General features: G+C 40.0%; 1 protein-coding gene across 2 annotated transcripts; it reads right to left on the bottom strand.

Moving 5' to 3' along the window:
* Positions 1-268: 268 nt before the first annotated feature.
* On the bottom strand, positions 269-13,763 carry LOC133129730 (bcl-2-modifying factor-like). Of its 2 annotated transcripts, none has more exons than XM_061244000.1 (4): positions 13,650-13,763; positions 8,223-8,417; positions 7,200-7,390; positions 269-1,878 (listed from the first exon to the last, which is right to left on the bottom strand). In XM_061244000.1, the coding sequence occupies exons 2-4, from the start codon at positions 8,392-8,394 to the stop codon at positions 1,789-1,791; spliced, it is 453 nt and encodes a 150-aa protein (XP_061099984.1). In that variant the 5' UTR covers positions 8,395-8,417; positions 13,650-13,763; the 3' UTR covers positions 269-1,788. The 2 variants fall into 2 exon arrangements, with proteins under 2 accessions (XP_061099984.1, XP_061099985.1); XM_061244001.1 differs by lacking the exon at positions 13,650-13,763 and adding an exon at positions 13,500-13,532.
* Between the last annotated feature and the right edge of the window lie 12,166 nt (positions 13,764-25,929).

Genomic DNA, 25,929 nt, shown 5'->3' with positions numbered 1-25,929 from the left:
CCTTAAATATACCAACTTATTGATGGTATATATATATATATATATATATATTTTAAACATCTCCAACAACACAACAATCACTTATCCTGTACAAACCCAAGCCTGAAAATCAACACTCAATATCCTTTCTTTTTTTTTCCACAAATCAAATTTCATGTCAAATTCAGCCATTTTAATAGCTATACAGACACCAGTATCACCAGGCAGGTGGATGATTGTATTGAGCAGTGAGAAAAAATTTTTCCCCACCCACTGGTTAATTTATTCCATTCACCTAATAGTAATAGAATGGAAATAGTGCAAACAGTACGGCAGAGTGCCAATTATCCTTACATACCGGCAGTGCGTTGGGCATAAGACCCATCAACACCAAGAAAGAGAACTATAACGATAGCTACGAATATGTTGTTTTACAAAATCATTATAACTCAAGTGGAGTCCACACCACAAATATAACAATGATAGTGACAAACGATATCCTTGGGATCACTTTCAGCTGCATGAAAAATAAAACAGACAGCCAATCAAAATCCAACCGAATTTACAGGGCATCACATGCAAAATGGCAGATGACATGGCAGAGAGAGTATTTACAGAATGTTATTGTTCAGCAGTGTGGATGCTCACATCGTTATCGTTACCGTTATAGTTATAGTTCTTGGTGTTCTTGGTTATCTCATTTAGACGGCCATGCACATGCCTGGTGATGATCACCACACCCTTAAGTGAGATAATTATACATCGGCCAAGGGGAGAAGCCATGCTTGTTATGTGTGGACATGCTCATCCTTTACAGAATAATAAGCGCTCATTGGTCATGGGAAAAGTCTACCGATTTTGCCTGCTTGGCCTTTACACATAAATTATCTCAGTTTGAGGCCTGGTTCACAGCTGGTGCGGCTCAGAACTCAGCCTGTTCAGTATTTAATGAGTCAGAGTGACCATCCTGAAATGTGGTTTATGTTCACCGAAGCCATCGCCTGAGTCTAAAAAAATTACCTTCAATTTTCAACAGAGCAATTAAACAGAGAACCTTTTTTTTTTTTTTTTTTTGCATGCCTCTTGTAGGAGACTGAAATGATTGCCTACACATACTGTATACATAATTCTCTGATTAAAAGCACAGGTTTCTTAAAAATCTGTAGAAATATTTCCAGAATATTTTTGTACAAAAAAATTACTTCACATAACCGGATCATTAAAACCCGCAGGCAGACACTTGCGTAAAAAAAAACAAAAAAAAAAAACAGGAGGCAGTTAAATATCTCTATAAATAGCTGAAAGATTATTTACCTTATACAATAAAATGGATCTCTTCTGACCAATATACTATCAAAATAAAACAAACCTGAACAGGAATGATAGGAAAAATAAACCTGACAGGAATGAGAGGTTGAAGGGAACTTGTTCACAGAAAGTGGCTCTTTGGAAAAGTGTCTGTTGTTAAAGTCACTGTGCACCTGGGAATGTTCTAGACAGAGCCCCACGGTATCGCAGCTCCTCGTGCTCACCACTTATTTCTTCCTGACAATAAGGCAATCTCAGCATAAAATGGACAACTTTCATGATTCCAGAAGACAAAAAAAAAACAACTTACAAAATATTGAAATCTCAACATGGCTTCTTCAAATGAGCAAAAAGTAAAAAGAAAATAAAGAAACGTCCTGAAAATTCAGTCTCCGTCCCGCGGGGACCGCCTCCGTATTTATTCGTTTTTTCCAATCCGAGCTTGTGTACGATCGCACAGTGCCAGCTGAAATCCGGTCCCTTATCTGGTGATGGGACTTCTCACCTCAGCACACCTCTCCCGCGGTCAGCAACACCGAACAGCAGATAGTGCCACCAGGAGGGCTGTTGGTTCCTTTGGGTTCTCTGGTACTGAAACAGGGAGACATCGAGAGGGTTCAAGGTTAGACGAACTGACAAACAAACATATGGCATATCCATCCAGTCCATGGGATAATTTAACACCATTCTAGTACCATCATCCACATAAACCTTACCAAGAATTAGGATAGCTCCTGGGGTATCCACTTCTACACTATATAAAGTTGAGGTCAAAAGTTTATATACACTTGTAAGGGACATGCATGTCATAGCAGTTTTGGGATTTCAATTAATTCTTCAACTGTTGTTTTTCTGTGACAGAATGAACACAAGTTTGGTTTCTTTTATAAATGTGTTATGGGTCTTTTGAAAATAGGACAAACTGATGGGTCAAATGTATACATACAGCAACTTATATTATACATCTGGCGGTGTAGAAAGTTTTAAAATGTCATTTAACTTAATGAGATTGCCTCTTAACTTCTTGTTAGTAATTGAGAGACTATAGTTGGTATCTTTTTTGTGCCTATATAAATAGGGCGTGTTTGACTGCATGCATTAGATTGGACTTTCCCATTGTGACTCAAAGAACTCTACAGATCTGAGTAATCACATAATAGATTTACACAAGTCAGGAATGTCACTAGGGGCATCTCAAAGCAACTTCAGTTCCAAAGATCATCAATGTTTTTTGGGTTTTTTTGGATTTGATTTGATATCTTTATTTCGAAGAAAGTCCCTGCTCCAAAATCGGCTCCTTAAAGCTTGACTCAAGTTTCTTGCTGATCACATGGACAAACCAAAAACCTTCTAGAGGAGAGTTTTCTGGTCAGATGAAACAAAGAGTGAGTCATTTTGCTACAATGACAAGAAGTATGTTCTGAGGAGTAAAGGTGAGGCACTCAACTCTGTCAAGCATGGTCGTGGTAGTATCATGTTCTGGGGCTGTTTTGCTGACAGTGGAACCAGTGCATTGCAGAAAGTGGATGGAATAATGAAGGACTATAATGTCGGAATTCACCAGGACAACACAATCTTTGAGGCCAATTGGGTGTTACAACAGGAAAATGACCCTAAACACACACCGAAAGTGGTTTTAGATGGCTAAATCAAGCTAAATTTAAGCTTTTGGAATGACCTTCCCAAAGTCCTGACCTCAATCCCATTGAAAACATGTCGACTGCCCTGAAAAGTTCCATGCAAGAAAACCAACAAAACTGTACTAATTCTTCCAACAAGAGTGGTCAAATGTCCAATCAGAATTCTGCCAGAAGCTTGTTGATGGCTAACAAAAGCAGCTGATTGAGGTGGAAAAGGGACATGAAATGAAATATTAACTGTGCTGTATGTATATTTCCCATCATATTCTGTTGTATTTTCATTAGTCACACAATAAAATTTGGGGTAGTTTGTGAAATTAGTGGAAAAGAAGGAAAAAAGAAGTGTGTTTTCCAATCATTCCATTGCAGAAACAAAAAGCTGTAGAAATAATTGAAATCCCAATACTGCTATAATATACATGTAACTGTATGTAAACTTTTGACCTGAACTGTATTTACATGCAAGATATCATGAATGAGAGATAATAAATGTGGGGGCATCTTTTGGTTTTGACGTTACGCAACACTTGATTTGCCAGGTAAAGTTACCCGACAGAATGGAGAAAAAACATGAACATTTCTGGGTCATCAGAAACTTAAGACAGGCATTCACATAATCAAGACAGCTTTGTGTTGGGTTTTTATCTTTTTTACAGATAGTGTGCTTCCAGATTTCTATACTTTCTTATATCTTGACAAGGAGCCTTCCTTGGCGTCTTTACTGGAGTGAAAAGTTAGCAGAAATCTGTCAGATTTCAGCAGACACAACAACCTCATAGATGAACAGGAATCAGACTGTTTGCATCATTAAATTCATTTTTATTAAGCCCACTGGCTTTCAAGCACGCGAGCTGGGAATTGCCTTGCATTGCATAAGCCTATGCTGGCTTCAATCCCGTCACATGCCGGTACTGAACAGATATGCCTCTTATTTTTATGACTTATTTACTTGGCAGCTGTTCTCATCCTGGGTGACTGGGACTGTTTGCAAAATAAGGACGGCCAGTGCAAAACTTTCTTTTTCTATGATACTCTCCCCCTCCTTTTGGTTCGTTTGGCTCCCAGTGCACGGACATATTTTGGCATATGGTGAGAATGACACAAGAAATCACATGCAACACGTGCAAGGGAACACTTTTGCAAAAAATAAACACAAAATCTAAGTAGATGGGCTACAGCAGCAGATGACCAATAAGTGAAAAAAGTAAGTTCTTTGTTGTGGTTTCAGTTAAGCATATTAACTTCCTTAACACAAAATTGGAAAAAAAAGCATTGGCTGAAACACAGTCCCTCCAGTTTTATATTATACTAATTACAGCCAACAGTAAGTGCCAACAGTTTAACACAGGTGAAATCACTACAATTTGTACACAGTGGAAACACTCATATTAATGAATTCAAACATGGCCAATAATTCGATAAAATGGCCAAGAAATCTTGGGCTGAACCATATTCCTTAGCTCGGGTAGCCAGGGATTAACCGGAGATAAATTGGCCAACTCTACCCCTTGCACAAGAGACTCCCTGCTCTTAGCCAGCTAATGAAAGCCGAGCTTCAACCCTTTGATGTCTTCCATAAACTGCTAACAACCCCCCAGAGGATTTCACTTCCAGATTTAGCAGACGCACCGCTCCAGTGATTTACAGACAGTTACTTTGCATAGTTACAGATAGTTTGTGCTCTTATACATGCCATCAGTACATAGCCAACATGATCCAAACCAAGGAAGGTTGTTGTTCTGGCTGCCAACCATGCTATTGCTACTTGGATAGTTATGATTATTCTACAAGGGTTCACATTATTATCCATGATCACTCTACGACATGGAACCATACTTCCCTCTAGGGTTTTCAGTGCATGTGTCCCTGGTTCTGATTTGCACTTCCTTGTACGTAGCTCTGGATAAGAGCATCTGCTAAATGACTATAATGTAACATAATCTCACAATCTCAAAGGGCTTCATGGTGAAAGGGGGAAACTCACCTCACCCACCTGAATGTGGCACTGCAGCTATATTGTACCAGAACACCCATCACATATTAGCGGAGATAAAGAGGGATGAAAAATCAAGCTAATTAAATTAGATTATTAGAATGGTCAGGTTGAGAGCCAATTTCATACTGAGGCACCACCTACTCTTTGAGAGAAGTGCAATGTCCAGGGTGAGTCAACTGAAAAGAGAAGGCTGTATACATTCATGGGCTATCTATGACTTATAGCTCAAAGGAATTGTAGGGGAAAATTCACAGAATGAAAGATCTCCCTCCTAAAAGCATGATAACCAATCACAAGTCAAAATCAGACTCCGCCTTAGTGAGCAGGCTGGTTCCTCCAAAACTCTCGACGATGTGTGCTAAAAGTTTATCAATATATCTGTATTAAAGTATGATATGTACCCTGTATAGTTTCAAACTGATTAACTGCTAAATTGTGCTAGGATTACACAGTGAGCCCAGCCAGCTGGTAGGGGGGGGCCGTCTTGAACTGTGTAGACCAAACTGTCAAGGACACGGGCAGAGCAAGATATGACTATACAGCTGATTTCTCCGGGACTCTCGATGTTTTAAGCCAGGAGTGTATCTATTTGACCTAGAACATTAATTATAGCTGAGCTGAAACCACAGTGAAAACTGTTGAAATGAGAGCAAAGAATGCTACGTACATTTATTCCCTTAGAAGAGAATCAAATGTTTAGTATGTCTGTATATTAGAAAAGTATATTAGAAGTGAATATTAATGAAATGTTTAGTTTGTCTGTATATTTTCAATGATTACTGCTGCTTAGTTCGTCTTATAAAAGCGAAAGATACAGAGTGACGTGTATGGATGATGTGTTAGAGGGAGGGCATCCAGAACTTTCTGAGGTCTGGTAGTTTGCCAAGAGCAGGTGCGGGGTGAAGTGAGGACACGTAGTTGGCAGAATGCCCTGAACTTTGTACAGAGTTGGCAGAGCATAAGGACCGTTGGCAATTTGCCACAATGACGTTGTGGGAGGAGCGTTGGGAGGAGTTACGATAAGAAAAGTGTGGGTGATTTGCCAGAATGAGGTTTTAGGAGGAGTTGTAGGTGGAGTAACTGTGTATAAAATGGGTGTACAAATGCCAGTCGGGGTTCAGTTCTGGAGAGCTGATCCGGCTTTATGCACGTGTGCTAATAAAGTCTGATTTTCCTGAAGATCTTGCTGCCTGGTGTCGTCTTTTCCCTCGCGAAGATGTTTTTCGACAAATTGAAGATTTGGACTCTGTCGTTTCCTAGACACGACAGAATGTGATGGGAATTCTATTATTGGTGGCCTGAATGTGCAGATTTCTGATTTGTTTTTCAAGGAGAACCGCAGACAAATTTCACTTTGGTTAATCTTGGTCTAATCAGTCCCTAAAACTGTGTTCCAGAACTTTTGTGGCTCATCTCTGTACTTCTTTGCATATTGTAATCTCTCCTTCCGATTCCTACAACTGATGAGTGGTTTGCATCTTGTGGTATAGCCTCAATATTGCTGCTCTCTAAGTCTTCGAACAGTTGATTGAGATACCTTCACCCCTGCCCAGTGGAGATTGTTTCTGATGTCGCTGACTGATGTTTTGGGGTTTTTCCTTCACAGATCTCAAAATGTTTCTGTCATCAACTGCTGTTGTTTTCCTTGGTCAACCTGTTCGATGTCTGTTGCTCAGTATGCCAGCGATTTCTTTCTTTTTTAGGACATTCCAAGTTGTTGTACAAGCTATGCCCAATTGGCTCAGATCAATTTACCCTCTTCCCTAAGCTTCGAAATGGCTTGCTTTTCTCCCAAAGACAGCTCTCTGGTCTTCATGTTGGTTTATCTTTTCTAACACAAATGCAGTCTTCACAGGCAAAACCCAAGGCTAAAACCAAGAGTAGACATTCAGAACTATTTATTGTTTAACCAATCCATCTAAAAGGAAAGTTTTGGGCAACAAGAAACACCGGTCAGTTCCCTTTTGCTCACCTAAAAATTGGGTGGTCTGATACAAAATGTGATATGTTTATTAAACAAATCTAGTAAAAAATGCCAGGAAATAAATGCTGAAATTCAAATTGGTCATCTCATTTACATTTTTGACCTCAAACTCAATTGTCTTCAGTGTATAGCAAAAACAACAAATTGACCTTTCTGTTCCAATATTCTTTGATCCAGCCCTGCCCATTCTATATAAAACATACACGTAGTTAGGCCCTACCTACAGTAAAGCACCATTTACCCCCCCAGAGTCCATTCAAAAGCTTTCTGGACTCAAAAGTGAGACCCTTACCAGCTGGACACGTTCCTGGTGGAACTGGTCTCCGATTAGCTGGAGATTCCGGCCAATCCGAACCTCCGAGCTCAGCCCTGGTTGCTCCTGCTGTTGCTCCTGGTCTAAGTTTCGGTCCTGGGTCGAGACCCACTCCTGCTCCCCGACGTGCTCAAAGAGTGCTGGGAAGTGTAGCCGAAAGCCAGCATTACCTGCATCAGAGAACATGTTGACTGAATAGCAGGCTTTAGGTTTTAAAACCTGAGCACTTCTACCTTAAATGTACTTCTCCCTACCCAACACCCCTCCCCACAACCCTCCTTTCCAATACACTTCCTTCCCCAATGTTCCTGAAGTTTCCAACCCACTGATGCACTTCCATTTCAAATGGAATTGTAAATACATTTGTCATATAGTCTATATTTTTCCTGCCTTGTAGAACAGTTCTGTCAGGTTACTCTATCAGAGCAAGAACAGAAAATCACAAAGTATCAGAATCATGCCAAAACGTCAGCTGTAAACTATATATTATATAAACATAGTAAATGAAAACAGCAACATTATCCAGCTATTTATTAATATTGGCATTTAGCCAATATGGAGATGCGGCATATTAAAAACACTCAAAACAGCATTTAACTCTTGCACGGAACATTTGAAAGGACAATTGGTAATGGGCTTTGTTTTAACAGGAAAGGTAAGGCTAATTGCTTTGTCTTCATCGTAATGCTAACATAAATGGCTTTGTCCTCGCGTGATAATCACCGCTTCAAACCCCCATGAGGTGCGAATAAGGGCCTTGGCAATCCTTTTGTCACAGAAGGAAAAAGCAAGTGCAGGGTGCTTACTTTGATGAGCTACTTGTCAGAAGCAATTATGCTTGTATAATACTGCATGGCTTGATTTTTCCAGAGCAAGAAGAAAAAAAAAAAAAGAAAGGGGGGGGGGGGTGGGTATCTCGGGGAAAGAGAAACAACGTATGACTTTGGTTTTTGCCATTTTAAACTCCAGGGGGCGATGATGCGCCTATGCATGCCTCCTCACCATAGAACAGTCTCCGTGGCTCCTCAGACATGCCACACAGCAGCAGGCCATCCCGAAGCCTCGGGGCAGGGCTGGGGGTCTGTGTGCCCCTATCCTCGTACTTCATCTCCCTGAAGGGGGCGCCCCAGCAGTGGGAGACAGGCCGGAACACTTCGTCATCCTCATCGCCCATCCGACACCTCACTGATAGTCTGCCTGAAGCCAAAGACAGGAAATGACAGGTTACTGCCTCTGGAGGAGTTCAAAAGGATTTACTCAGAAGAGAGTGAGAGACTGAGAGTGCAAGTGAAATAGTGCATGTGTGTGCGCGTGTGTGTGTGAAAGAGAGATGCAGAGACATTATTCTTTATTATTATTATTAAAACTAAGGGAATAAAATATGTACTGGCAATACATTTAGGTCAAACCAAAAATTATTGAACTGGACTGAAACTTGAGACGGTGTGTGTAGCCTGTGTGTGTGCATGTGTGTGTGCACATGCATATCTGCGAGATGCACCTGAAAGTATGGGCGTGTATTTGTTTGAGAGCTTCGATCAGGGATCTCAAACTGAAATACTGGTGGGCCGCTGAGCCTGCTGGTTTTTTATTCTTTCCTGCACAATCTACGCAATTCATTTCAGCCACTAATTAATTGGCTTGTTTGCAAAACCTAAATTGGTTGCTAACAAAGGAAATCACAAAAACAGGAACTGTGGCCTATGGAAGCATAGTTTGACACCCCTGACTTAGACCAATGTCATGTTTATGAATCACGCAATTAATGAAATTAGCAGGATCAATGGTGGGGGGAAAAAAAACTAAAAAACATTGGCCTGCATACCTAAAACATGCTGTCAGTAAGGTGAAGTGCACAAGATAACTTCAAGTTCAGGCAATCTGAAAAAATACAGTATACAGTCCCCTCCAAAAGTATTTGAACAGCACGGTCAATTCCTTTTTTGCTATACACTGAAGACTATGGAGGATGAGGTCAAAAGATGTACACTAATCCGAATGTCAGCTTTTATTTCCTGGAATTTGATAAACAATATCACCTTTTGTAACAGACCAGCCAATTTTTAGGTGAGCAAAAGTATCGGTGTGTTTCTTGTTGCCTAGATGTGTCCTATTAGATTGACTGGTTAAACAATAAATAGTTCTGAATGTCTACTCCTACACTGGGTTGGGTTTTGTCTATGAAGACTGCATTTGTGCATTTTCTCTCAACCCCAAATGTATTCAGTTTATTGCAAAAACAAAGGAATTGGCCTTGCTGCTCCAATACTTTTGGAGGGGATTGTATGTTGCTAAAGGGACTGCCACAGCTCTAGGCTCTGGATGTGGCACACAATGGACGCCTACAGACAGAAGCTATGAAAGTAAATGCTCTTAAGGTCAAACGGTGGAAAGGCATGCAAATGAAGAGAAAAGAGAAGCGACTTAGCACCATGCTTTTATGTGAAGCCAGCAGTGGAATAAATGACAAGAGGAGGAAGTCAGGCTCTCTACTTCCTGTCCAACCGGTCACACTTGCTGCAGCACAGCATGACACCTTTTGCTGGGCTCACACTACACACTTTCTGCTAGGATATAGCTGTGTGGACAAATTACACAAATCAGAGCCTCGTTGGGGCATCCGGCCACTACAGGTCATTGCTTGGTGTAAGCAAGTCAGAGAAACGATCAGGATTCACACTCAGACAATTAAGGTCCCAGACCTCCCAATATAACAACAGCCGATGAGCTTGAAAGAATGTGGAGGAAGTTGAGGGGGAAGAAAAGGAGCAACATGGCCATGAAAAAAAAAAAAAAAAAAAAAAAAAAAAAAAACAGTGGCCTGCATTCTGCATGAACACCTGAGATAGAAGGGAGGCTGGTTGAACTCTGGCAACATAATTGCCTTTTCAGTAGTATCAACAACCCTCATGACCAAAATCCAATAAGGAATTCTGTAGTTAGTGAGCAGTGGTTAACTTTCTTTTCTTTTGGCCCAGTTCTCCATTTTCTGGATTTAAAATTTAAAATTAATAATCGCATCCATATCGGGTGATCTGTGTAGGAAACATATCTTTTCATACATAGTACCAAACGTAACTGCACTATTGACCTCAAAGAGGTTTATGATTAGTCAGGTGTATTCATTCACTTCATTAATCCCTTAAGTATTGCACCTTTTCATGATACAAGCTTAAAAATGGCATACCCAAAATAAAATGGTTATTCTTCTTGAACCCTTTTGACTACAGGCATAATCCTGGCCTCTTCTGAAAGGTAACCCTTTGGGGTTTGTTTTCCAAGAGTCCGAATTAAAACTAAGTTACACAGTCTCAAACACAGTGAAAGTGCAAGTTTTTTTTTTGTCACTGAAAAACAAATGATGGATGAATGATGGACTGGATACAGATTATTGTAGCTGAGGCTGATGCGCTCAGAAACAGAATGGAGCCAAGACACAACACTGGACAAATCCCCTTTCAAATTTGAGGACATAAATGACCAAAAAAAGAGCATTCTGTATTGTTTTTTCTAATCAATGTCTAGGCAATTTTCCAAAAAGGACATTTGGAGACTCCAAAAGGACACATGAAAACTAAATTATATTATGGGTCTTAAGAGGTGTAAAATACTGCATTTTGCGAACTAAATTATACAACATAAAAAAGTACAATAATCACAGTAATACCATCTTGTAGCTATACTAATCCACTGACGTTTTTGTCAAATACCCAACCACCATCAACAAGTCAAACACATTCCATAATTTTACGTGATTTATTACTCAAAAGCAGGCTGGCTCCTTATATATAAGCAAACTGAATAATAATAAAATATTTTGAGAATGTATTTACATGCTCACCGATATAAAATGGGTTCACGTCACTGAAAATGCCCTCCATTGTTTTGTCAAAGGTGGTTCCACTGTCTTCCTCAAAAATTAGAGATTCTTTGGACGTCCTCCATTTAGACATAGACATCAGAAAATACATTTTTTGTTGAAAAACTTCAACCTTTTTTGGCATAAAATTTTCAATACACACACAACAGGATGGTGTTTATTGAAAATACACTTCAGAATTCAGCAGGCAGATTATCAATGGAGGCAAATGAGCCAGCACCTGTGACAGAAATACATTCCCAAACTAGAACACCCCTTGTCTGTCCCCTTGGTATATCTGTCCTCTTCCCAGAACTCTGCAGGCTCTTGTAGGTACTGCTTGGTAAACTGCAACCTGGCCATCCTGTTTTTGCCACCAATTAGTGGTCTGCAACTTGCAGTGTAGCCACTGTCGATCTGTTTGTAAAGTATTCTACTGAGAGTAGTCATTGACACATCCTAAATCTGAAAGCAATAGGCTGCACTTCATTTTGAGAACTCTATACCCGTCATCTCAATTCTCAATAAGCTATACATTTAGCATATTCCTGGCAACCATAGGAACCATAATTCCGTAGCAAACCATCACACATTCCCTAAAACCAGAAGCTAATCCCCTAATATGAAAAAGCATTTAGCACAGGTGCAGTACAGTCAAGTAGTGAAGAGTGTCTCTTACATCAGTGCACAAAACATTTTTACAAATTATCTGAAATGGGCAAGAAAAATGCGCTTGCCAAAAGCACATTGGGACGTTAGTGAGGGTACCAGTTCCTCACATATGCTCGACCAGCTGCTCTTACTATCCACACCCATGACATGCTGCTCTAATCTGCGTACACACACACACACACACACACACACACACACACACACACACACACACACACACACACACACACACACACACACACACACACACACACACACACACACACACACACACACACACACACCTAACCGGGCTAAAGAGCACCTCTAAAAAGCGGCCTAGAGTCCCGGTCGACCCCAAATCCCAGCCCAGATAAGGTCAGTCCTCCCTGATTCACTCACTCTCCCAAGCCTGTTGTACACCTTTCCACAGTAACCAGTAACAGGCTGGTTGTACCCCATTCCTGTTGTAGATCCAAAACTAGGCCAGCTCACTATACTCCTTTCCCACTGGAACCATGTCGGCTCATTATACTACAAAGCAATGCACCGGACTGCTCAGACATTACAACCTCAATTTTCGGACACAAATTATGGTTTGTGTCGTCTTCTTAGGGGAAAATGTAACTGGGAGTTTTGAATTGCATGTGGAGGTGGGAAAAGTAAACAACCATCAGGCTTGACCTTAAAGCCAATTCATTTTAAACCTGCTGGCATCAAACCCATTCAAACTATAGGAATTAAAGTCTGAAATGTAAATCCTGTCTAAATGTTACAATGTGCCTGAAGCTGTGAACCACATTCAAAGGTGTGTGCATGGACATTTTTTAAGGGGGCAGCTATTGATTATTCTGTCATTTGTTATATAAACACTCACTGAGCACTTTATTAGGAACTAAATTGAACTGTACAACATATTAAACGTTCGTATTCACTCATTCAGATGTAACTGCATCGGTTAGGCAATCCTCGTTAGCTACAGCCAGGCGAAAGTTTCCTTTGTTACCATTACGTCATACTGCCTCAACAAAATAGTGCAACTACAACATGCTGTTGATGGTATGATACTGTCAGAGTCAGACACTCTGTCATACAATTTAAATTGTACGAAATTGGAGGCAATGAAAACATTAAAGCTTCTCATTATAAACATCCAAAAATGTGTGTTTAAAAAACAAATGCAATAGTATTTCGGATATTTGACACAGGAGACGGCATGCGAAACCGGGAAAATGATCAGGAATTAAAACGAATACTAATTCGTTATCTCTCGCGGTCTCCATCAACGTTAGCCAGATCAGCGCATAAACGCATGCATCTTTAGTTAGCTACTCAGCAAAGAACAACCTAGGAGAGCATTTAAAACTGCATCCATACAGTAATGCTGTGTTGGACAAGATACTCGTATCTCAACAGTGATCGGGTTTAAAATGGAAAATAGTTCGCTAGCTATAACGCTCGTCTGCTAAACCGGTGTTGTTGTGCCGACATCTGACTCCCGATCATAGAATTCGAATATTTGCGAAATACATAACGTTTTCCATCAAAACTAAATGTCAAATCAATAGCTAACGTCAGCTAGTTTATTTGGTTTACTTTGGAAGCGATGCTTCCCAAAACATTACTTATATCTCCCACTTTTATAAAGCATTAGCAATCTAACTTGGATAACTAATTAAATTGAACTGGCCCCAAGAGCAGATTGCTCAAAGCCAAAAGCTAAGTTTCCTATCACTAACTAAGCGAACAAGTTGAATACACACACATACCTTTAGTGTTACTAAGTAATGTTAACAACTGGTGTCGTTAAATAAGATATCTAACATTAATGATATCTATGTTTGTCAACTTATCAAGAATTCGTGCAAGCAAAACTTCTGCTAATATAACGAATGGTAGCTAAGCTGCATAATACCCACCGCCAGTTGATATCTTCCGCCAAATTGCTGCCTGATACAACAGCTGCTAGTATTCTTTATTGATTCAATGATTTTGTATCTTCCCCACCATTTATCTTTACACACTGACTGGCCCGCCGCAACAAGCTGATTTCATTTTCGAGGACGTCAGCGTTAATTTGTTCCGCCCAAAAACAATAACTCTTAAAGGCGCAGCACAGAAATGCTGTGATTCTGCCAAGTTTCGAGTGGACACTTCCAACTCCTCCCCACATTCTCCAACTCCAACCCTGTAACACCTCCCACCACCGCTACGTGCATCAGTAACTTTGCTATCAGCATAGGCAAATGGTACTTCAGACACTGGCTGCCCCTGACACGATGTCAACTTAGCTAATTGCAATCACTGATGAAGACTATTAGTTTTATATCACCTAGTTACACTCAGCTAGCTAACCAGTTTGGTGTTTGTTCCTGTTCAACAGAAGATGATAGAAGACTCCGATCTTTGAATCAAGGCAGTAGGCTATGTTTAATGTTTCCATTTTAATGTTGAATCCTGTTGGGTTTTTATCTTATATGAATGATTATAATATTCAAGTGGCTTATTAAAATATTTTTGCCGCTCTATAAATAAAATAGGAATGAATGGAATAATAAAAACAGATCCTATGGAAAACAAATAGGCTTACCAAAATAAACATCATTAAGATGAATGAGAGCACTGGTCAGCTCAGTAATTTCAATGGGGTTGGTAGGACAAGGAAGACCTCTTCAGTTGATGACCGAAGAATTCTCACCATAATCAAGAAAAAAATGATGGTGGAAGGAAGCATGCGTGGATGTGCCAGTGATTATAGACAACTTCTCAAATAAATCTACTGAGGCTACACTGCAAGATGCAAACCACTAGTTAGCTGCAAAACAGGATGGTCAGGTTACAGTTTGCTAAGAAGGACCAAAAAGTGCTTGCTGTGTTCTGGAAGAAGGTCTTGTGGATAGAAGAGACCAAGATTTGGCAAAGTGTGGAGGCTAAAAGGAACTGCCCAAGAACCAAAGCACCCTCCGTCATCTGTGAAACATGGTGGAGGAGGTGTTATATTTTGGCATGTATGGCTGCCACAGGTGCTGGCTCATAATGTAATGTAACTGCTGATAGCAGCAGAAGAATACATTCTGAAGTGTATAGAAGTAGCATATCTACTCAAGTTCAATCAAATACCTCCAAACCCATTGGACGGTGCTTCATCCCACAGCAAAGCAATGACCAGTGCTTACACCAGTGCTCTCTTTCTTCTTAATGATGTTCCAAACGGATTGTTTTGGTAAGCCTATTTTCCCCACTTTTTTCTCAGCCACATAATGGCTTCCTTGACTGCCATTTGCATATCTCTGGTCCTCATGTGGGCAATCAAAAGCCTAGAATCAAGACAAGATACTGAAAGCTTTGTTTTACCTGCACTAAGGAAATGATTGAATAAACCTGAATAATCAGCAGCTGAGAAGCCAACTGTCCAATTACTTTTGGACCTTACAATGGTGGGACTATGTATAAAACAGGATAGAATTCCTTCACAGATCACCCAATATGGATGTAAAAGTGTCAAATCAATGGTGAGAGTCTGCACTTTAACCTCATATTCACTGTTTGTCAGATATAATGTGCTGGAGTACAGAGCCAAAAGAACATAAGATGTACCACTGTCCAAATACTTACAGACTGCACTGTAGTGAGTGGATTTAATCATAGCCTGAGGTTTAAACGAACACATGCAATTATTTTGAAAGAACAGATATCTTTCAGTGAAATGCCTTCCCTACCAGTCCTCAGACATTGACACAGTTCCAGCGCTCAACACAGGTGTGCCGGAACAGAGCCAATCATATTACTCCTCACCAGGTTCACACAGAGGTAACACATTTCACTGACACATCATCTCTCTCTATCAAAGGGAACTCCAACAGAATTCTCAGAACCAGCTTATTTTTGACACCCTTATCCAAAGCTTTGAATTTCATAGGGTTGTCTCTACCAGCCTGGCAAATCCAAGCTATTTCTTGGTGGGGAAGGGGGGGAGGGTAATGGTGTATGGGAGCTGGTGAAAAGCTTCCCTTATCTTAATCCAGTCCCCCTGTGGAGCACTCATACACAAATTCAGAATGGATTTACAAATGAATGCCAACGCATGACACACCACAATGAGTATATCAACACTATTGTAAGCATTATTTTCCAGAGGTACTGCAGTCTTTTAATGACAGAAGAAAGCTACCATGATGTCCCCTTAAATAATAAATCAAGCTGTATTGTTAGGGGTCCAAGTACGAAGTGCTGGTGGCCTATTGTTTTTTTTTCTTCTGTTTTTTTATATTTATTTATGTTTTATTTATTTGCTAAAAGTGAAAAGGCAGCAAAAAAACTATAAATTGAAGACCTACAAAATTTGGCAGGTAGTTTCAGTTATTCAAGTTATTAAAATCACCCCTATTGGCCCATGGTGGCATTTTTTCGCAGCAGTTTACATTTTAGCCCTGTTCTAGAATCACATTTTTCCCCCCTCAGATTCCATAGCAAAATATACATTCCTGATTTCTATTTCTATTTTTGTCTTTTACATTTTTTTCAAAAGCTTCTTCTACTATATTCTTTGCTTCTTATTCAATACATTTCATCTAATCCTCACTAAATTTGATATAAGTATGCTTGGACAGGTCATGTGTCCATGACAGGTCACTTCATTGTTGTGGGCATGGGCATTGCTGTAACTTGTTAACCTTATAAAAAGCACATAAGTTTAAATGCATATAACCTGTCAAACATTTGACCAATATGGGTGTAATATGGTATCTGTCATCTCTGTGCAAGTCTTCAACAGTGTTTTCAAAGATTGAAAGATATCTTAAAAGACATGGCCTCCATCAGCCAATCAGATATCAGCAGCCATTTGACAGGCTTAACAATGTCCAAATCAGTGTTTATGTTCATGTCTCGACTTGACACCACCCTGTAAAGTTTGCTATCATTCGGCCTTTAGGGGGGTTATAGCAGCTATAGCAGATATGCAGGATTTCAAAGAGTGTATCTTTGGCTATAGTTAATGAAAAACCTTAGAACTTATAACCTCCGTCAGATGAACAACATTACTTAAAAAAATAATGTTGGCAACATTTATTCCGCCATTTGTAATATTTCCAAAAAGCTATATTTTTGCTTCTTCTACAAAATTGACCCAGGTAACCCGGGAAAAAATTCTGACGTTTGACCCTGCCATGTCAATTTATTGTTATGATGTGGTCATTTGTACCAAAATAGCTGTAACTCATGATTGCTTAGTCCAATCATCACAAAGTTTTGTGAGTATCTTGAAGTCTTGACCTGCTACTTCCCCCCAATTTCTTATCAGACAGCCTTTAGGGAGCACTATAGCAAATGTGCAGGTTTGAAAGAGTGTATCTTTGGCTATGGTTAAGAACAAATTTTACATGAGTAAATCCTTCTGATGAAAAACTTAACCTCCAGTAACAACATCAGCAACCATTTAGATTTTCTGCCTTTTTTTAAAACACACTTTTTGTTTCTGCTCCTACAATGTTAATCTAAACTTCATCAAATTTTACACAGAGCATGCCGGGAGTAACCCCAATAAAAGGTATCAGTTTTTTTATAAAAATCAATCAATTTTTATTTGTATAGCGCTTTGTACAAAGGACCTTTGTCACAAAGCAGCTTTACAGAGAAACCGGTCCCCAAGAGTATGCCAAGGGCAACAGTGGCAAGGAAAAACTCCCTGGCTAACAGGAAGAAACCTTGAGTAGAACCTGACTCAGTAGGGGAACCCATCTACCGCTGGAGCTCCGGGCAGGTGCCCAGAGCAGGGAAGTAACATTGTTAGGGGTAATTGGTCAATCACAGCGGGAGAGAGAAAGGTGCCTGAGTGTGATAAGGAGAACCCTGGCAGAATAATGCTATGGCAGCATAGCTAAGGGAAACAGAGGCAGTTGCCAACACAGCCATGAGGGTAGGCTTGAGACGGTTACCACCAGTCCATGTCTGGTTCTGCTTAACACAGCAATACCAACAATGATCCACTGACAGCACTGACAGCTAAGTCCACCAGATACTCTATGCCAGCCACCTACTCTTGCGCCTCAACTGTAGGACAGACTAAAGAGATAAGTTTCTAGCCTAGCTTTAAATAAGGTGATAGTGTCTGCACCCTGAACACAAGGAGTCAATTTGTTCTACTGGAAACGAGCACGATAAGAAAAGGGTCTGCCACCTATGGTACTTTTAGTTATTCTAGGAATAACAAGGAGGGCTGCACCCTGCAACAAAGCATTCATGAGGGAATATAAGGAGTATAGGGATGAAGTGAATTTACAAAATAACTTTAAAATGTGTGTGCTGTTTCATAAGGTCCATACAGTCCATATATGAGCATTTAAAAACAGTTAAATAAAATAGTGAGCAAGAAAGCTGTTTCCAACACAGTCCTGGTCCCAGTGGAACACCCAATTCCTAAATCTGCTGCCATTCTGAATGGTTAATTTTTTTAAGTCTCTGTGCTTGCCGACTGCTGCTATGCTGCCTGGACCCCGACAATTGCTGCTTGCAGCTATATTTCTCATTGTTATGCTGTTTTAATTAGTTGCAGGCATCCATTTCCAAGGAGACTTACATGGCTTACATTTGACATGCTGTACATTTCTGAAGCAAGAGTCTTGTAGAGACCGCAGACCTGAAATGGAAAATTTGTGAGTCGCATCCCCTACATCTGGGACTTTAAACTCTTAGTTCAACAAATCTGTTGTTTTAAGCACTGAGGCTAGTTTGCACATAGATGAACATTTAAGGAGCTGGAACAATTTGAAGCAGTGTCTGAGCCAGCCTGTTTCTATGGTAACTCTGGACAGGGAGGTGGCAGGGATCGGAGAGGAGAGAATCATGTGATGGCAACAGCGCCGCCATTGGCTCGTACCGCCAACATCCCACGAGATGGGGGACAGGGCAGAAAGTGTTGTGAGGTCCCAAAGAACCTGTCTCTGCCCTTTGCTGTTGCATCAGATGGATACTAGGAGCAACACACAAAAGCACACACATACACACACATACAGCACATATAATCACATGCTCCACTTACCCTAAAAGCCATCCCTGCCCCCTACCCCTATTGCTTTCTCACCAACTGTCTCTCCCTGTCTATATCTCAATTTTTCTCTCTTTCTCCCTCAGTTAATATTCTTTATTCTATGACATACACAAGGTATGTGCTGCTAAATTACAAACAATCAACTTGAACTTAATGCAAAACAAGTTGTTGCTTCGTCAATTTTGCACTATGACAATATGACATTCAAAACAATAGTATTTATTGTGCTATTGATTATTTTACTTTAAGAGACTGCATCTCTCTCTCTCTCTCTCTCTTTCATTCTTTCTCTCTCTCTCTCTCTCTCTCTCTCTCTCTCTCTCTCTTTCCCGCCAAAATATCCTCAGCACGTGTATCCTGCCTGGAAACTGAGGGAGGGCATACCAACCACTCTGATTGGCTGAGGGCTATAACAACCACATATGCACAGCCAGCCAGTCAGGCATGCCGGTAGCAGACACACAGGCCCAGTGGCAGGGATCACAGTAAGACTCAGGCAGAAATAGAGGCCTGGTAACAGTGAAGCAGGGGAGCACCTCCCCACATCTTCTCTGGCCTACTCCTATTGGCTCATTCCCTCTCCTCCCTTACCCACTCCTCATCAGAAGCTTGTTTGCCTCCTCTGCCACCATTCTGCCATCCTACCCATTCATTCATTTCCCCTGTACCCCCTCCCCCGTACATCCTCATCCCTCCAACAAGTTCCCTTTACAAAACAAAGCACAGTCATTTCAGGTCAAGTAGAGAAGATGTCAACAAACATAGACTGGTCCAGAGGGAGTGGTAGCCTGTAGCCTAGCAACATGAAGCTCCCTGCAGGATAAGCCCCCAGTTTGTAATCTGACTTTTTTAAAGAGAGATGTTTTCTTCTGTCTGAACAGGGCTGTGAACATGAAGTGAACATGAGTTGGTACTGCAGTGGCCAGAGCAGAAACTATTTAGTATTGCATGAGCAATTTGATGAAGCATACTTTAACCCTTTAACTGTCACTCATAGAAATACACAAAATAAAGAAATACCCACATTTAAATTAATTACATTTCAACACGTGTGCCCTTATAGGCCACCATCTCCTCATCTATACTTTGCTTGTTTTCAAGGGGACTCAATAGGCCTTGTTGCTGTAACATGTCCAATATGGGCTGAATTTTGTAGGACCTGTCTTAGGTGTCACTACATTCTGTGTTATCATTGAAATGGTGATACCGCCACAAGGAACAGAATCTAAGCAAATCTTCAAATGAAGGGAACTGGTATATCCCCGCGTATTAAAGAATTGACAGGAAGTCCTGCATTTCATTAGGTGTTGTTTGGATGGGAAATCCTAACAATTGTGGAGAGTAGAGATTTGTCTGCTCACTAATGTTCCCTATCATTTAATCTGTGAACAGCTTTTTCAAGTACGAGTATGGTGTTTGCGCATCAGTTGGAGGGGGAAAAACTGCCTGAGGACATTTGATTGTGGGGATGTCCATTTTTTGCCAGGATCTATGTGAGGATGGTGGATTTCCTGCTCCCAACACATCAGGCTCATTAGGGGTTCGATAATCTGTCACAACGCAATCAGATTTGTCTGCCTCATCGGGAATGTAATCTGGATCATCCTCATCACTAAGATCCTCATACTCGGGAGGGTTTTCTGGCACTGCAGCTAACCTCTCTTCTCCTCTACTCTTTCCTCTCCCGTGAAACATGCTGGTGTCCATAGTTACAAAAAGAGAGGCAGACATCCTGACTATACTATAATTTCCGTAATTGCAATTGAACAGGAGGTGGTCACCGTGTTGTATAACTTTTCATAATGGAGTATTGTCTAAAAAGCTTTTATGCCCTATTATGTCCAAGATATAATTTTTAAAATATAGCATTTTCCCATTGAGTATTGTGTTATGAATGCAACTGAAAGATCGTTTTCAATATTAAATGTAAACTTCGACCAGTCTGGCCCTTCTCCTCTGACCTCTCTCACTGACAATGCATTTCTGCCTGCAGATGTGCTGCTCATTGGATGTTTTTTGTTTTTCACACCATTCTCTAGAAAGTCTAGAAACTGTTGTGTGTGGAAATCAGCAATTTCTAAGATACTCAAACCACCCTGTCTGGCACCAACGATCATTCTACAGTCGAAGTCACTTAGATCACATTTCTTCCCGATTCTGACATTTGGTCTGAAAAACAGCTAAACCTCTTGATGTCGTCTGCATTCTTTTATGCATTTTGTTGCTGCCACATGATTGGCTGATTAAATATTTGCATTAACAAGCTGGTGTACAGGTTTACCTAATACAGTGGTCAATGAGTATATATTTAGGCTGTTTTCTGGCTTCTGCTCTCCCCTCAGTTTACTTTTACTGAAGGTCAAAAGACCCTAACGTAAAAATGGCTTCCTCTAAATTGACACTGGAGGTGGGGCTTTGATACGCATTGTTTAGACAATGGACCAATCAGGTCTGGATGGAATTCTGTGGGGTTTTTTTTTTTTTTTTATGTATTGAGAAAATATGGTCTACTGCCTGATTGAGAAAACAGTTAAAGGGGAGGTACCACAGGTGAATAGGAAATCCAAAAATCCTCCAATCTAAATGACATACAACATTTTGAAAGTGCACACAAATGCAATTTTGTTTTTATGTCTATCGCCCTTTTCACCTGTGGTGAAACATCTCAAAAGGTGTTCAAAACTTCAGCGGATTAATTTGCTGTACAATGCCAGATGTAGTTTGAAACTCACCTGTATGACAATTTGAGAATGTAGAGGAGCCTTTTCTGGTATATGGCTGTCAATTCTCTTCAAATAAGACTTTCTAATATGTGTTCCTTAAAAATGTAACCATGCAAATATAATATAATTACATATACTGCAACTACTTTAACAGCCATTGTCATAAACCAGTATGTACATGTTTACCATGATTATTATTTTCAATGCTCATACGTAGATTCCAAAGGATGTAGCTTTAATTCCCTAGGTTATCCTCATTTAATCATTTTAGCCTGAAACGTTACTGATATAAAGCTATAGAGTGGAAACAAATAGATAATACATTATATGATTCCTTTCCCAGAATAATTATCTGAATTATACACATACAGCTTCAGCTATATCAGAAATTATACCATGGTTTATTAATAAATCATTTGATATATTAGTTTGACCTAAATATCTTCAATAATTGCCCCAAATTGCCCCATTAGGGTATTTATTTTGTTATTTTCACTGCCTGTCTGGTCTCTGCTAATCCATTTTGAGCTACTTTGAGTCCATCATGATCACATAGAGGCCTTAAGACACCTTAAAAGCAAGCACTCAGTAATTGGAATCACAGCAGAATAATCACAGTATTGGTATGTGTGCGTGTATGTGTGTGTGTGTGTGTGCGCGCACGCGCATTTGTTATACTTTTGTTTTGGTTCACAATGTTTGAAATATACAAATATATGTATTATATTTATAACACAAAACAGTTCAAGCAAGGATAAGTTAACCCACAGTACTGAACACTAGTATATACAGTAGCTCATTAAGTAAGCTGGAGGTAGCATCGAACAGAACAACTTTTCAAGGCAAAAGACTGGATGGAAAAGGTTGAAATGAGGTGAGTGTGGCCTGTGTGTGAATATACTTTAAACTAAAATCATTGGTTGAAGAGTAGATCTGTGCAGACCAGATTGTTGCCAATATTCCCAGGCACTGAAAAAATAAGGCTTATTCATCTACTGTGTAGTTGTGGACAAGTGCTTCACAATCTTCTCATTTGAGTAAAGATAACAATATGCTATAACATATCATAACAACATGCTATATGCATTGTACTACTCTATGTTACTAGTATTCTGCTGAAGCACTGCATTGTTAATAAAGAAAACTGAACAGAAACAGGTTGAGAGGAATAATTCATTTTAAGATTTTAAGGGAAGACTATTTCCAGTCATAAGTCGATACTGAAATCGATTGACATTACTGGAGGTGACATATAAGAAAATACAAGGGCTGTCTATAGTGGTACAGTACTAATCGTAGTGGGCAGTGACATATTTCCACAACACTGGTCCTGGAGAGCTTTGGGTACTGGAATATGTTTTTACTGTACCATAAAACAATTGACCAATTCAGGCCCAAGAAATCAGGGGCCAGATCTACTTAGCGTTTTGCTGTAATTCTGGGCAGTTTGGACACAGTAAAGATGAGCAGAATGTAGGGAGTTGGTAGTTGCGCTTTTAATTAGCCAAACACACGTAAAGAAACAAGAACACCAACAAGAAACAAGAAGGTTTCCATGACTAGACTGGGTCTCTACAGAGACGGATCCAAAGACTGCAAATCTAGATTCTGTAACCCTGATTTTGTGGTATCTGAATCAGAATCATCCTATCTGAAAATTGTTTGAAAAACCGGGACAAAACCAAAAAGATCGATTTGGTCTGGGATAGCTAAAAAGAGGATTTCAAAATCCAGATAATTTTGAACTAGATTAAAAGTTTTGAAATACTGGTCCCTGGTGGCTTCCAAGTAGTGATCCCAATCAATATATTCTATCCCAATTCTCCATTCTCCATACTCCCTCCCCTTCACTTAACAAATGTTTACTCATGTTCTGATAATGATGTGCCATATGTCGTATGTGATGTTTGCAGCGGTGGAATTTTTAGCAGGTTTCGATGCGTGCAGAAAGTATGCTTGCTTGTTAAAAATATAAAAGCAGAATGCAGCATTTTCAGGCAAGTAAAACAAATAAACATGTTAGCTATAGATTTGTTCTGTGATATTCAACCTCAATGGCCTGAATTAAAATAAATTGCTACCTTGGATAGGATGGATAGGGATCAGTCAAGGACATACAGTATATAGCCTGCCTCCTGTTTCCCAGTAGGTTTCCAGGTGTTTCCCAGAAACAATCCACTTAAGATTTGATCCCAGGACATTTCAGTGCTAGGGAACCTCCAGAGATGTCTGTAATGTCATATGACATCATCGTTCTTAGGGCATTTTCCAGAATCAACTTCGCACCTGGCGAGGTGCATGGTGCACTGGACTACTGAATCTTGCCATTTTCCAAGTCAAGCGTGGGGCTCACCCAGTACAACACGCACCTCGCCAAGTTCATTTGTGGTGCATGGGCAGGTGGTAAATAGGCTGGATTATGCTCACTTTATTATCAGTGAATGTGGTGCACCTTGATTCATTCATATCCAATCAAATGAACTATTTTCATTACCATTAAGATCCATGCATATTGCGCAGGTTGGATTGGCAATGTATGTAGTCTCTACGAATACAATGGAAGACGAGGATAAGGCAGATGTTTCTCCCAAAAAGTTTTGCGGCAAGTACAGACTTGCGCTGATTTTTTTATTTTTTATTTTTTATTGACTTCTAATGACATCCAACATATTTTCTTCTGTCAGAATTTCAATTAACCAGTAGCCCTGCTATTCTATGACTTAGAAAAAATGAAACGTTTTCCAAGTGTTTCTTAAGGTTTACTAAACAAAATAAAACCAGGGAAGATCAAAACACAGGCAATCAGGCCATTTGTAGCAGCGCTTGATTCTCAGGCTACCTATCGACGTTGCAGGCCCTCCAGACAAAAAAATAACAACACATCTTGTTGTTTATCTGTCTCTTTGACATTGAGCACAGGTGGATGATATTAGCAAGGATGATTGGAGAAAACTAATAGGCCTACTTTAGTTCTCTTAACTGCAAGATAGACTGCTCATTGATTTTGGTTGTGTAATCCAATCCTATCTAGAATCCTGGTGAAGGATGGGTTCAGGATGGATTCAAGGTTGAACTAGGGTCGAGTGATCAGTAAAAACATTAAAATCTCAAAACAGTTATGTTTCAAAGTGATTTTTTTAATTTATTATTTTTTAAATAATTTTTTTTTCTCCCAATTGTACCTTGTCTGATTCAATTGGAGGTAGTAGTATTAGATACACCGCCCGTACCCCGTCCCTCAGCGGCCCGAAGGAGAACGACACGCCTTCTTCAAGCCGTCTCGTCTCATGCCCGTTGCCGTGATTCCAAGGCGCCCGAGGTGCTTGTTGTGCGGCGATCTACTAACCCTGCCAAGTCCCTCCCTCTGGAGCAGCAAGCCAATTATTGCTGCCCCACATGAGCCGGCCAAACTTGGCTTTTGGCAGGACCGAGAATCGAACCCCGGTCCCCAGTGTGCAACCACAGCAAACTGCAACCGCAAGTCCACTGTGTCTTAGCCTGTTGCACCACCACGGCTCTTCGAAGTGATTTTATTAGTTTTTAAAGTTAAAGTGTTTTTAATTATTTATAAAAGAAGATTGGAAAAAGACTGTTGAAGAGAAATTCTAATCCAAAAAAAGAAGAAAAAAGCAATAAATACAATAAATACAATGTAAAAGATGCTTGTGGGATTTAGCACAAACTGAACAGCATACTATCAAAGGAAACTGTTAATTACTGAAACTTGTGTTGGTGGGTGAGCAGGTGGGTGGCAAAAGGGTAAAATGCGGACCTGTCTCGCTCTTGCAACTCGGCCGGAAAATATGGCCCTAAATGCTTTTCTGAAAGCATAAACAGTATGAGATACAATATGGCAAACACAATCTGTTACAAGGGTCTTAATAGAGTCTGGGGTTCCCTGGACGATATGATGACTTCAAGACAGAAGAATTTGTCTGGGGTAGGAGTGAGTCACACATTCCTCCTTCTTTTATGGGTTTGCATTTGTCATGATGTAACAGGGCCCCATTACGTCATCTCCAAAAATAGTCATTTACATGTCGAAACTGTGAATTGCAGGGAGCAAGATTCAATTTTTTTCTGCTCCAAAAGTCATTACCGTAGACCAAGGAGAATATGGGTTGCACAAAGAGGGCCTTCTAAATGATACCTGTACTGTGAATGTATAAGACCCAGGCCCCATTCCAAAGGATACCATCTTTTTGAAATCTGTATTTTTTTTATTTTGTATCTTACTGTTTTTTGTAGCTGTCTAAAAGAAAAAACTTATCTGAAAACACTTTGAGCATAATACATGAAATACACTTTCTACAGTTATTTTATTATTACTACTACTACTACTACTACTACTCCTAATAATAATAATATTGATAATAATAGTAAAAATAATAGTAAAAATAATCATATTACTTTATACATTACTTCTAT

This window comes from Conger conger, chromosome 5, assembly GCF_963514075.1.
Source record: "Conger conger chromosome 5, fConCon1.1, whole genome shotgun sequence".
NCBI classification, from domain to species: Eukaryota; Metazoa; Chordata; class Actinopteri; order Anguilliformes; family Congridae; genus Conger; species Conger conger.
This window is presented reverse-complemented; position numbering and strand designations above follow the sequence as displayed.